The sequence below is a fragment of the Chinchilla lanigera genome, unplaced genomic scaffold (assembly GCF_000276665.1).
Source record: "Chinchilla lanigera isolate Chin_1 unplaced genomic scaffold, ChiLan1.0 scaffold00001, whole genome shotgun sequence".
In the NCBI taxonomy this organism is placed as follows: Eukaryota; Metazoa; Chordata; class Mammalia; order Rodentia; family Chinchillidae; genus Chinchilla; species Chinchilla lanigera.
The window spans coordinates 53,698,279-53,711,821 of record NW_004955402.1 but is presented as its reverse complement, the minus strand read 5'-3'; the positions used below and the strand labels follow the sequence as shown (position 1 = coordinate 53,711,821).

The 13,543-nt window shown below is 32.6% G+C and overlaps 1 protein-coding gene across 1 annotated transcript in view; it reads left to right on the top strand.

The window, feature by feature from the left end:
* Positions 1–13,543, top strand: part of Rttn (rotatin) — a 152,234-nt gene that overhangs the window by 41,397 nt on the left and 97,294 nt on the right. The window contains exons 17-23 of the mRNA XM_005373054.1: positions 835–974; positions 2,226–2,397; positions 4,479–4,578; positions 6,776–6,864; positions 7,302–7,419; positions 10,456–10,552; positions 11,554–11,619. Of these exons, the coding sequence (XP_005373111.1) occupies positions 835–974; positions 2,226–2,397; positions 4,479–4,578; positions 6,776–6,864; positions 7,302–7,419; positions 10,456–10,552; positions 11,554–11,619 (782 nt within the window). The remainder of the gene's footprint in view (positions 1–834; positions 975–2,225; positions 2,398–4,478; positions 4,579–6,775; positions 6,865–7,301; positions 7,420–10,455; positions 10,553–11,553; positions 11,620–13,543) is intronic.

Sequence of the window (13,543 nt, the reverse complement as noted above, 5' to 3'; positions counted from 1 at the left end):
TTAAAAGCATGCAAACAGCCGAGCTGTCTTGTTGTCAGAAAAATGAAGAGAGGCTGTGGTGGCCCTTAGGATAAATGAACAGGAAGTAGATGGCTGTTTTGTTTCCTGGCAGAAGGTTAAACAATGGTAGCTAATTTGTCCATTTGGGCTGTATGTATCTAGGTGCATGGCTGTTTAAGAAGTGAGGTGCAGACATTATAGACTGCAAAATAGAACTCAACCTGTGTAAAGGCTTTTAGACAAAGCAGATAGTGCTTTTTAAGCAGATAGTGCGTAACTAACTTGTACTGTGAATCCCGCATATGTCTGATGAGAATGCCACCTTGACTAACAAGCACTTGGAAGCAAAGTATTTTATAGGAAGCTCAGGTCTGTATCTCCCTTGGATGAAAGAGTTTGGAGACACTATCATGGGCGCAGTCATTTTTCAGAAAGTCTCAGCCTTGGTCCTTGAGGCACATGGGTCCTGGTGTCGTGTACATAGTGTTAGTAGCATTCTATCTTTGTACTGTGGGGACGGGGACTGAGGATCTATAATATGCCTCATTGGTGGAAGATGCTGCTATTAGGATCTTGGAAAATAAAGAAATCAGCAAATATCAAGAAGGTTGGTAAACTGTTGTGAAATTTTCTAGTATTATTTTTAAAATATAGTTCTTTTTTTAATCAATGTGGTTTTATTTAGAAACCTTACTTAATTTAGATTATTCTGAAAAGGGACTCAGCTTAATTGGAAAAAAGTTATGAGTTGTATGACAGGCAATTATTCTTTTCAAGTTGAAAAGTTAACATGAATAAAGTCAAACAATAATTTCTCTTTTAAAAAATTATTAGGGCTATGCTGACCCAGAAGATCCTTTCGGTAACTCCATCCTTCTTTTAAGTGAAGCAAGTTCTGAGGCAGGAGAAGGGATTCTTCCCTGTACTACCCAGTTAAAGTTCATGCTGCGACTTTTGCTAGTGAAAAAGCCATCGTGAGTACAGCATAATCTTTTGAATATAAAAGATTAATGGAAACATTCTAGGAAAGCATTTAACTAAGCTAAAAGCATTTAAAGGGAGGTTGCTCTGTATTATTAGATGGAGCTAAGCACCTGTGTGCAACTGAGCAGATAAAAGATCTTTTAGATACTTTCCTGAAACACTTCATCCACTGGGCAGCCTAGTTATCTCTTGCCAGAGTAGTCAAGGTAGGCATGTTGGAGAGTCGTGGAGATAGACAGTTTGTAAAAATTACAGGGTGTGCCCATCTTCTCTTCTCTTTAGGAATTGTTAGTTTCCTGGAATGATCCTTTTTTAAGCTCTGTTCTGCAAATTAAGTTTTCCAGGAAAGTATGTTGGGTCAGCTGCTTCATAAAGCAGTTATTCAGGTACTTAATTTCACTCAATTTGTGCTATTATTTGGGAGTTAAAAAAAGGCCTTTCCTTGACCATTATTCATATGTCATTTTAACTAAAAGAAAAGGCGAAATATATTGCTTTCCTTTTTTTTTATATTAACTGTGACATGAATCTTCTTTTGCTGTGCTTAGGAAACAGCGGTTAGATTTTTTTCTTGTTGAGAAGAGAAACAAGTTTAGAGGCAAGATAAGTAAGCACAGGGAAGACAGGTATTTGGTTATCCTAATACTTCCCACTAGGGACCTTTGTATACCTGGTGATTTTCTGTTTTTCTATCCGTGTCTCTCCTGGCAAGCTGTACTGAGTCTTTTCTTAAAAATCCTTGCCATCCTCATTTAACAGATTGTAATCCTAATGCATTCTCAGGATTTTAACAGGAATTTTCATATTTGAGAAGAATCTACTATAAAAGTCTTTATACATTTTAATATAATGCTTCAGTTATTAGTATAGGGTACCTCTAGTACTGTAGAGTTTTGGCTGATTATTTGGACTCTGCTCATGGATCTGTAATACTTTTTATGGTCGAGATAAAACACTACATTTAAATTTGCAGATTGACTTACTGAAATTGAGTGTGGTATTTAGTATCTGTTTCATTTGTAATTATTGATTATTCTTTGTTCCTGACATTTATAAGTGTTATAAAGTTGAATTTTGGTTATATATGAAAGATTTTTAATAGAAAAAGGAAAATATTTGTAAGGTCATTATAAATATGAGTAATTATTATACTTTGTTGAAATACAGTGATTCTTTACAATTGTAACCTTTTTTGTAGACATTTATATTTTCCAAAACATTGACTGACTTTGTGTTTTTAGGGTTCGTTCACTAGCATTAAAACTTTTAGCGTTTCATCTTACACATGAAGAAGGGGCTCATACAAAGCGCCCTGTAATAGATGCCGGAGTTCTCTCCAGAGTTACTAATTTATTTATTGTGAAAAAACCTGTTGAACTCAGATTGGATGACAGAAGAGAACTGGTTATTAAGGTGACTATAACTTTTGAGTTTATTAAATTATGTCATTATTTCATATATTTGTATATCACATAATTTATGTGACATTGTTCAGATTGTGTTTTCCATGTAATAGTCATGATTCATGTCAAATTTGAAAATATGTTTTGAGGTCCCCTGTAATTCCCTGTGATTGTATACTGCTTAGTATTCTACATTGTGAAATTATGTTTTGGGTTCATCTGGATGCGTTTGTTTATTGAATATTTCTGGAGCACCTGTTATATGCCACTGTATTATAATGCTGATGCAAATTATTTTGAGTAGTATCTTAAATACAGGGTAAGGTAAAATAGTGAAAAGAAATTTTGTGATAATTTTTTAAAGAAAATGTCACTGACTTAAAAACTGTTGAGTTCTTTTTTTGTTGGAATTGCCTATAATAGCAAAAAAAAAAAAAAAAGACAAAAGTTTCAGCCTCTTAACTACAGAAGAAAAAAATAATACAGTATACAAAAGCAGTTTCTCTTAAAAATAATACAGTATACAAAAAATAAATAAAATAATATGGTATACAAAAGCAGTTTCTCTTAAAAATAATACAGTATACAAAAGCAGTCTCTTACAATGACTCTAAGAATTTTTGTTAATATTTTTTCTAAATCTTTGGTTATTTATATACCTTTACAAATTCAGTATCCATTTCCCTGTTTTTAACCAGGGCCATACCTGCATCATACTGAACTGATACAGAATTCTGTAAAGATTAATCTTCCTTGATTCATTTCTGTGCTTCATCGCTTCACATTTCACTTTGAGTACATAATCTGGCAGTTGTTATTTAAATTTATATTAGCTTTCCAATACCACTAATGATAATAGCATAGAGCCACATGTAATATAGTGGTTTGGGTTTTATTGGTTGTATTTTTTTTTTGTTTTTTGTTTTTGTTTTTGTTTTTTTTTGCTAGTACTGGAGATTGAACCTAGGATTTTTGCCCAGTGCCTTTTGAATATATTTTGAGACAGGGTTTTGCTAAATTGCCCTGACCCGAACTTGTGATCTTCCTGCCTGAGTCTCTCAGAGTCCTTGGATTACAGTCATGTTCTACCATACCCAGCTAAGATGTGTTTTTGTTTTTATTTTTTTAAATGGGTAAACATATTCAGTACTTTTTTGGACCTAATGTTTAGGGCTGTATGGCAGCCCAGTAAAGAGGACTGGAGAGTCTTCTACCAGCTATATACAAGGTTCAGTTGGAGAGATCACTCAGCACTAACCCACTCATACACTCCTTAACTATATATATATATATGTGTAATTTGGAGGGAGGGGAAGTGGGAAAATTCTGGAACTGTCTTTTGTGAGTCCATAGAAGGGTTAGAAGATAGCATTGGGTGAAAGTAAGAAAGAATGTCATCTTTGTCCTTCTCTATTTCTGGTTTTGCTGTCTCATACTGTGTCCTGCCATGAAGGAGGGCATTATCAGTCCTTGACTGTTAGTTACCTTTGTGACAAAATATCTGAGAAAAAACATGAGGGGAAAGATTTATTTTGGCTCTTAGTCTCAGAGATTTTAGTCCATGGTCAGTGGGCTGCGTCTAGGAGCACAAGGATATCCTGAGTCATAGATCTGGATTGGCCCTTTTCAGGGTGACTAGTAGAGGTGTTAGGAAGCATGAATGTTTTTATGATGGTCTTAAGGAGCTAATGGATTGTTGGGTTATGAATGACTTCCTAGTGAAAGTACACATTAAAATGGGAGGCTGATTTGGCATTACACCTCTTTTTTTAGATCCTAAACTCCTCCTAGACCTTGTATATCATTGTTACACATTTACCTATAAATATATCAGGGGGCTGGGGATTTAGCTCAGCGGCAAAAGCGCTTGCCTGGCAAGCGCAAAGTCGTGAGTTCGGTTCCTGGTACCGGAGAAAAACCAAAAAAAAAAAAAAAAAAAAAACCTATAAATATATCAGTTAACTATAGGTAATAACAGTAATTGATATATCTAGTTATTACCCTAACTATAAAATTTTGTTGTGGAATCAGAAGCACACGAAATATAATTTTCTTTTTTCCTTTTTCCTTTTTTTTTTTTTTTATTTGTAGTTGGAGACTGTTGAGAAGGTATATGAAATCTTCACCTCGGATGATGTTGATCTTGTTTTGAGAAAGTCAGCTGCAGAACAGTTAGCTGTGATTATGCAAGGTACCATCTGTAAGGGAAGTGATTACTGTACTGTTGCCATAGGATTTGATATTGTGGTGTGCATTAGTGTCAGGGTAGCAGACTGTGATTTATAGGCTAGATCCAACTTGTGGCCTGTTTTTCTTTACCCGTCAGGCTATAAATAGTTTCCACATCTTTAAAGAAACAAAACCAAGACCAAAGAATATGCAAAAGAGACCATATGTGAACAGCAAAGTTGAACATATTTACTGCCTATTTACAGAAAAAGTTTGCTGGACTAGTAGATTATCATTATTTAAACTATAGATTGTCACTTGGTAGAATTATCTTCTAAGATATCAATAGATTTCTCAAAGTAAATGGAGTTTCCCTCTCCATTTACCTAGTATGTGATGTTCAATTTGTACATCTTGCTTAGGAAATGAATCAAACAGTATGTTTGTGGGTAGATAAAATAAAAATAATATGCTATAGCTGTATATTTTCTTTAAGAGTCTTTTTTTAAGTACAACTAGAAAATAAGCTATTAACTTTATTGTGTTGTTATTCTATAGTCTTCCATTCTCTTGGTTCCTTTTTATGTTACTTTTTCCCTATTTCTGTTATGTATACTTCAATATTTGTGAGAAAAGATAACTTTGCACTTACACGACATAAAGATTTTTATGGTTAACAGTCTTTCTCTTGACTTTAGTGGATATTGGGATGAGAGAGTAATTTGAAAGAACATGTTCAGTATTATATTTTTAAAATTTTAGTGTTTTTGATGACACAGTTCAGTTAAAAAACAAGCTAAAGATCTGAGTAGGCATTTCTCAAGAGTACATACAAATACCTAATAGATAGATGAAAAAATTCTCTCCATCACTAACCAACAAGGAAAATGCAATCAAAACCACAGTGAGAACCTGGGCATGGTGGCACATGCCAGTAATCGCAGTGCTTGGGAGGCTGAGGTAGAAGGATCGCTGCAAGTTTGAGGCCAGCTTGGGTCACAAAGTGAGTTCAAGGATAGCCTGAACTGCATAGTGAAACCCGTCTCAAAAAGACAAAGCAAACCAAACCACAGTGAGATGTAAGCTTGCTCCAGTTAGAGTAATAGTTATCATAAAGAGAAAAAATTGAGGAAAAACTATCAAAAAGAGGAACAAATTTTGGTAAAGGTATAGACAAATGAGAACATTTACACATTTTTGGTGGGGATGTAATTAGTACAACCATTATAGGAAACAATAGAGAAGTTCTTTAAAAAAATTAAAAGCACAGTTCCCATATGAGCCAGCAATCCTACTTCTGAATATATATCTAGAGGTAAAGAAGCCAGTATTTTGAAGAGATACGTACACTCTTATGTTAATAAAGCACCATTCACAGTAACATATTTGTAGTACTAATAACAGTAATACAGACTACAGAAAATAAGGCTCTAAAAAATGTGAAGAACCTTGGTTAGAAAACAAATCTTTTTTAGACAGTATTCCTTCAACATTGTTGACATTTAAAAAATGCAATTTAATTTGGCTTCCAGTAAGTACTGGAGGTAATAGAAACCTTTTTAAAGTAGCAGTTGAAGGTAGTATAATGAAAGCCACTTATTCAATATCAGTATGTGTGTGTGTGTGTGTGTTCTCAATGAGAATATAGGAGAAAATTTATAAGATGTTAAATAAATACTTGCCATCAATGCATAAACAACTAGGAGTTTCTGGTTCTAGTAGCATTATGTATGTGTGTGCTTAAAATTCTTACAACTTTATTACAAATATAATATATGAATATATGCTTATTAAGAGTTCATACTCTTCAGAAATATACAGAATACATTAAAATATCTTTCCCTTTGTATTTTCTATTAATAGTTTTAGAATCGAGATATTTTATAAGTAGAAAAAGGTTCATGCTGCATGCTATATCTAAATATTTTGAGGTGATCTATTTATAAAAAGAAGTATCTAAACTAGTTCCCATAAATATTTTTTTCACAGTTTTGTTTCTTACATTATTGAAGTAAAATGTGCTGGTTACTTAAATGTTTTCACTTTATAAAGACATATATATAAATTTAAAAGTTAGAAGTTTTATCTTCTAATTTCAATCCTAGGCACAATTATTATTAATAGTTTGAAAGTTGTGTGGATACCTGACATACATTTCAAAAATATATTTTAAAACTATGAAAATGTATTTGAACTTTTAATAACTTTTTTGTTTATAGATATTAAAATGCATGCTGTGGTGAAAAAGTTATGCTTAACTGACAAGATAATTGAATATTTAAATGAATGTGTAAGTCAAGATGGCAAGGTAAGACTAATGGTTAGATGTATTTTTTTGTAGATTAATGTCATTAATCAAGTCTGAAATTGAGGTTAGGTGAATTTGGATACATACTTGGTCTTAATCCTAAGTAATATCCATTATCTTATTCTTTTTAAAAAATTTCTAAGACAAAGTCTGTGTAAAGAAAAACTAATCTTTAAATTTGCATACGATATTTAAGTAGAAGTATGTAGAAATCTTGTTTTCAGTGGGAAGTAATTTATATTAAAGTAATTTATATTAAAGTAATTTATATTAAAGTAATTTATATTACTTTATATTACTCAATATTTATTTGGATTGAGTTTCAACTAATTTTAATGACAAAAGCATACATTTAGAATAGGATAGTATTTTTTTTTTTAAGTCTCACCTCAAAACTGATAAAAATAAAATAACTATGTCTTTTCCTTCCCGGCCAGGTTGTAGAATGTTTGATTCGGCCATGCCTGACGCTCCTGAGAAAGGTTTTGTATGCTGACCCACTCATGCGTGTGTCCCTCTCACAACAGTCTTCTGTCTTGATCCTGTTATTCAGAGGTGAGTAAAATAAAATTGTTGATAATGATATCAGCCTTAGCTTTAAAAATTTTTATTCGTCAACTGTAGGTGACACTTACTTTCCATTTACCAAGAGAATGACAAAATTTCTTACTTCTGTGAGATTATAAACTCATCATCAGCCATTAATACACTCTGCACATTTCCCTGTAATCTTGTTTTTTTTTTTTTTGTTTTCCTCCGGTACCGGGAACCGAACTCACGACCTTGCACTTGCCAGGCAGGCGCTTTTGCCGCTGAGCTAAATCCCCAGCCCCTTCCCTGTAATCTTGATACTGAGTGGACCTTAGAGATGAGAAAAGCTGAATCCTCCTTGATTTCTCTTTGCAGTAGTGAGAATTACTTTTCCCTGAAAATAAGATTTCTATATACTTCTTCTTAAATATCTTTCGGAAATTTTAAGATTATGTAAATGTAGAGATAGCCTGTGATTCGCAGATGGTAAATGATGGTCCAGAAAGAGAGGAAAATGCAACTGCTGTCATCGCTTCCTCTTTTCAGTGTCTGTTTTTTTTCCTTGTTTTGCTGTGGCATCATATCCTGGAACTGGTTTTCCTTTTTTTTGGTAGTATCTGATTGTCTTTAGATTGTTACTGAGATGATCAATCCAACCTGCGAGTTTTGGAAACTAGACCATCCTGAGTGACTCTCAGCATAAATTGCTTCTATTTTATAAAGTGTGGTTTTTCTTCTAAAATCTATTTTAATATGATTCTCATTTAGTAACATGTTTGGATAAAAAGAATCTCATGTAGTTTTGTCTGTTTTTCCTCCTCTGACTGTTCTCAATAGAGACTTTGGTAACATACTACAGAATTTTGCTTTTGAGAGGTTTAGGTTACTGCTTTTAAGTTTTCTGCAAGAGGCATCTTGATCAAATATCTCAGTATTCTTAACTTTTTTGTCAGTCTTACAGAAGATAAATGAGATTTATGTTCAAAAAATATTATTAGAATATAGTTATTTTAGTATATTTTTCTTAAGTTTTGCTTGCTAAGAGAATAGGATACAGTTTATTCTAGCATTAGTAAAAGTTCAAAACCAGGTAATTGTATTTAGGCTTAAAATTTTAAGGAGAGTATAAAATATTTATAAGCTCTTATTGAGTGATATCTGAAAGAGCAACAATTATGGTTTTCTAGTTTGCTTTATTCAAGTTAATAATTCTCTCCCTATTAGCCTCATTCAATTGAATTCAGTCTCTAGTTTACCTTTTCATTTATAATTTTCATTTAAATTATTAAAGCATTGATCTTATTAGTATCTACTAGATTCAAAAGTAGTTTCAATGGCAACACAGTCTGTACTCTTTCAGTATTAACAACTATTCTATCTCTTTACTGTCTGCAAAAATTGCTTAAATGAATCTGAACAAAATCACAATATTTTTCACTAATGGATTTAGTTTCTGGGCAAGATTAATTTTTTAACCAGCTGCTCAGCCAGGAAAATCCAATCCTCAGCAAGTACTTACTGACCACATACTGAGTGCTAATCCCTGAGTTACTTTGCCAAGAAGGGCAAGTAGACTCCCAGAGAACTTAAAATAGAGTCAGAGATTTAACACATGAGTATAAATTATAGCATATTAACACATATCATGAGATCCCTGGCACTGGAGGCGGTACTGAATAAACTGGGTAGTGGGCCTTGTTTAATGCTTGCAGGCAGCCTGGCATCTAAGCTACAATTTCAGAAATGGATATAGTTTCAAATGGACATTTAGACTTCCAGAATGAGGGAGCCATGGTTATATCTGAGAAAGAATGGTGTGTTTGACATGTGGTTAGGTAGGGAACAGCTGGATTAGGAGGTGTCTGGGATAAGGGGTAGGTGGTGGGACAACACAAGGAAGACAGTTCATGCTTATTCTGGTGGGAGCAGTGAGGAGCCATTTGGCATTGTTAAGTGGGGGCATCTATGTTTTAGAAAAATTCTTCCATCTATGATGTGAAAAATATATTGAAGGGGTATAATAACTAAGCAGCCTCTCAGATACACTGCTTTGAATTATAAACTTTATGTCGTGACACAATTTAGTGCTATATTTCAAGATTAGAAACTTATAACTATCATTTGTTATACTATCCATCCTACAGTGAGAAAATTGAGACCTAAAGAGATTTATTAATTTGGCTGGAGTCATGACTGGGTATATGGTGGAGGCAGGAGAAGAACTCAGATATTCTCTCCTTTGCTTATTTGTTTTTAAGTAATGACAAATTAATACATTCTCATTGTAAAATTTGAGACAGTGTGAAACTATACAAAGTAAAATTCTGTTTTCATTTTCTTCTATCACTAAAATATTTTAGTTATTTTATCTACAGTGATCTTATCTGTACATGTTGTATTTCTCAAACTACATAATAGTACTGTATTGTTTCTTTTTTCAGGAAAAAATGATCTTGAATATCTTTCCATATTGTATATGAATGTATGTGCTTAAAAACCTGCAAATCTACCATAGAGTGTTTCAAAGTTTTACTGGATTTTGTTTCAGATTTTTCACTTTTATAGTATGATCTGTATGGTCATCTTTTTTCCTACATTGTAATTGGAATAGATGGATCAAATAGATTATATAAAATATGGTTAAGTTTCTCTCCAAATCATTCCCTCCAGTGATAAGAAAAAGGTTCACTTTCTTCACAACTTTGCCACCACTAAATATGTTTAATTTAAAGAAAATTAATATGACATTATGTTTTTTTCTATTTATTTTTAGAGAAATGTATTATCTTTTTAAAATTATGGATTCTAACTTTTTGTATGAAATGCTTATTTTTCTGCTATATTTAGTTTCTTTTTAGTGACTTGTTAGATTTGTTTTCGTAACATAGGTAAAAAGATTTGTTTTTGTAACATAGGCAGAACTCTTACAATTATTTAATATTTTCTTTCAGTTTTTCCATTATATATTATGTAACAAACATACACTGATAAAACATAAATTTGAAATTCATTCTTTTTAACAGTAAACATATTCATAAAGGTATCCTCCTTTCTATTCAGTTTCCTTGATATTTCATGAAGATTCTACAATAGTGACTGAAGTTGGAGCACTGTTTTGTCTTCTGCTGTTTGATGAAGTATCAAGAATGGATATGTGGTGAGATATAGGGACTGATAAATAGTTTATACTTAATTATGAATCTAAAGTTTCCAATGCAGTCTTTTAGCAGTACATGGGGAATTTTGATTTATGAAGCTCTCCGTATTGGATATATGTACATTTTTTTCCTCCAAAATAAGTCTTTACCAGGAAATAATTAGCCTTGAAACCTAGAGATCAAAGATACCAGCCCCAGTCAGCCTATCCTTGCCTTACCTGCCTTACAGAGTAGCCACCGAGCAAGAGAACAGTGATGGCAGGTAAAGCAAGGATAGGCTGTTTGGAGCTGGCTTGTTTTTTCTTTTTTTGTCTTTTTTGAGGCAGATCACCCTCTGCAGTTAAGGCTGGCCCTGAACTCACTTTGTGGCCCAGGCGGGCCTTGAACTCAGAGCCCCTCCTGCCTCAACATCCTGATTGCTGGGATTATAGGTGTGCACCATGGGGTTGGCATTTTTTGATCTCTAATTTTCAAGGCTAATTATTTTCTGGCTAGGTTTTATTTTAGGGGAAACACATTACTTTGACTTTTGGTTTGAGTAAGCATTATTACAAAGCATATTGGCTCATAAAATTGCCATAAAACTTTATTTTTGAACATTATTGGCAACAAAATTAAAAAAACGAAAGCAGTGATGTTTGTTTTGCATATTTTTTTAGTACATACATTCAATTTGGTGGCTTTTTCTTTAGTATTCTATTATTTAGAAAAGAAGATGTTAAGGATAATAATACCTGATGAACATTTATCTTGAGCAGCATTAGTAGAAGAGGAACACAAAGACCAGTTGCTAATACATCTACCAAGTTGTATGAATTGTGTATTTTATGGGATTTTTAAAAGAAAAGCATAATTCCTCAAAAGCAAATCCAGGTAGTTGCACGCATGTAATTACACTAGGTGATAGATCCATTTGCAGTCCGAGAAGTAAAGCAGGTTGTGTTACATAAGCCTTTGGTCCACTCAGTTGTTGTTTTCCTTTTGCTCTTTTATGAAATAGGTCTGCTAACCCTTCCAGTGAACCTTCACCGTCAGCCTTCAGTTTGCCTATTTCAGTTTTTAGAAGGTAAAAAATTTATTTATCTAATTTTCTTGAAGGGTGAAATATTATTACCTAAAGGGAAAACACAATCTATAATTTGTTACAATTTTTATTTAGCATTTAAATCATATAAGTTACAGTTCTTTCATATTTCCTTCACAGTTGTGATTTTGAGCTTTTAGTAACTACATCCCTACCCACCAACTTTTTATTCTGATGTTCAAATATTCAGAAAATAGCACAGAATAACTGAAAGAACTATATACAGTCTATATCTTAATACCTTTCAACGATTCTTTATTATTATTATTATTATTTTCCTTTTGAGACCAGGTCTTGCTATGTAGTTTAGACTGGCCTTCAGCTCTCTTTGTAGCCCAGGCTGGTCTCAAAATTGAAAAGATCGTCATGCCTCAGCTGCCCAAGTGCTGGGATTACAGGGGAGTGTCACCCCACCTGGCTTTTCAAGGATTCTTAACGTATGAGTTTGTTTGCTTTCTCTTCCAATATATTTTTAAGTTTATATTTACTATCTTCCCTCAACCATTTGAAAATTTCAGACATGATTTACTCTTTGAAAATACTGGATCCTGCTGGGTATAGTGGTGGAAGTTTGTAATCCCAGCATTTGGGACGGGCAGGAAGGAGGATCACCACGAGTTGGAGGCCAGCAAGAGCTACATAGTGAGTTCAAGGCTACCTGGTGGGTCTCAAAAAACCACCAACCAACCAAACAAAGAAAAACCAAAATACTGGCTCTTATGCATTGCCTTTGGTTTCCTATGTAGACGTTTTTAAAAAGTAAATTATTTTTCTTTATGTATTATGTACTTGATGTATAAAATTCATAAAGCATAAAGTCCAGATACTTTTTTCATAAGTATAGCCATGGAACTAACATGAAAAGTATGATAATAGATTACTACTAGCCATTTTCTCACTTTTTCATTGCCTTTTACCACTCAAAAAGGAATCTTGTTTCAATTTTTATTACTGTACAGTGTTTTTGCTGTTTTTTAAATTGTGTAATAGAGTGAATTTTTGTGTTTTGCTTCTTTTGCTCAACTTGGAGGAATTTGTTTATACTATTCCAGGAAGCAGCGATTGGTTCATTCTCACTGTTAAGAAGTATTCTCTATGGGAGTATATAGCAGTTTACTTACATGTATTGCTGATGGACACTTTAGTTTCTTGTTTGGAATATTATGAACAAATGACTGCTAAGAACATTCTTGAACATGTCTACTTGCCAGGATAAAGGGTGTTTATATTTTGTGTACTAGATACTACCAAACAATATAATAAAATGATTGTACCAGTTTACATTCTAATGAGCAGTGTAAGAATATTAGCTGTCTCACAATGCTTTTCTTCATTAGAATCTACTTTATCTTTTGCTTGGATAGCTTTAATAGCTTTTATTTGGCTAATGATTTATAACAGGTATGTTTTTCCATACTTGTGATTTTAATTTTTCTGTGTCCTTAAATTTTTTTCAAAGAACTATGTAGTTTTTGTTCAATCCTACAATATTTACCTTTAAATGTAGTATTTTAATATATGTTACATTTACTATAATTGCTAATATTTTTGGATACATATTTGTTATCTGTTTTCTACCCATCCAATGTGAGTGTTTTTCCTTTCTTTTTTCTTGCTTTTTTGGATTACTTTTAAAAATTATTCTATTTTTGTCAGTTGCTAGATTGTAACTGTACATTTATAAATATTCTTTTATATATTCTGTATATTTTATATAAAAACACAATATTATAAGTATTTATGAGGCTTTTTATGATATATATAACAGAATCTATATAAAAGAATATAGAGCATATATACTATATTATTAAAATCTCTAGATTAAGCAATAATGTATTTCTTGAAGTAGAAATTATTTTTTCTACATTTAAAACAGTGTAAGGACTTAAGAACATTTTTTATTAGA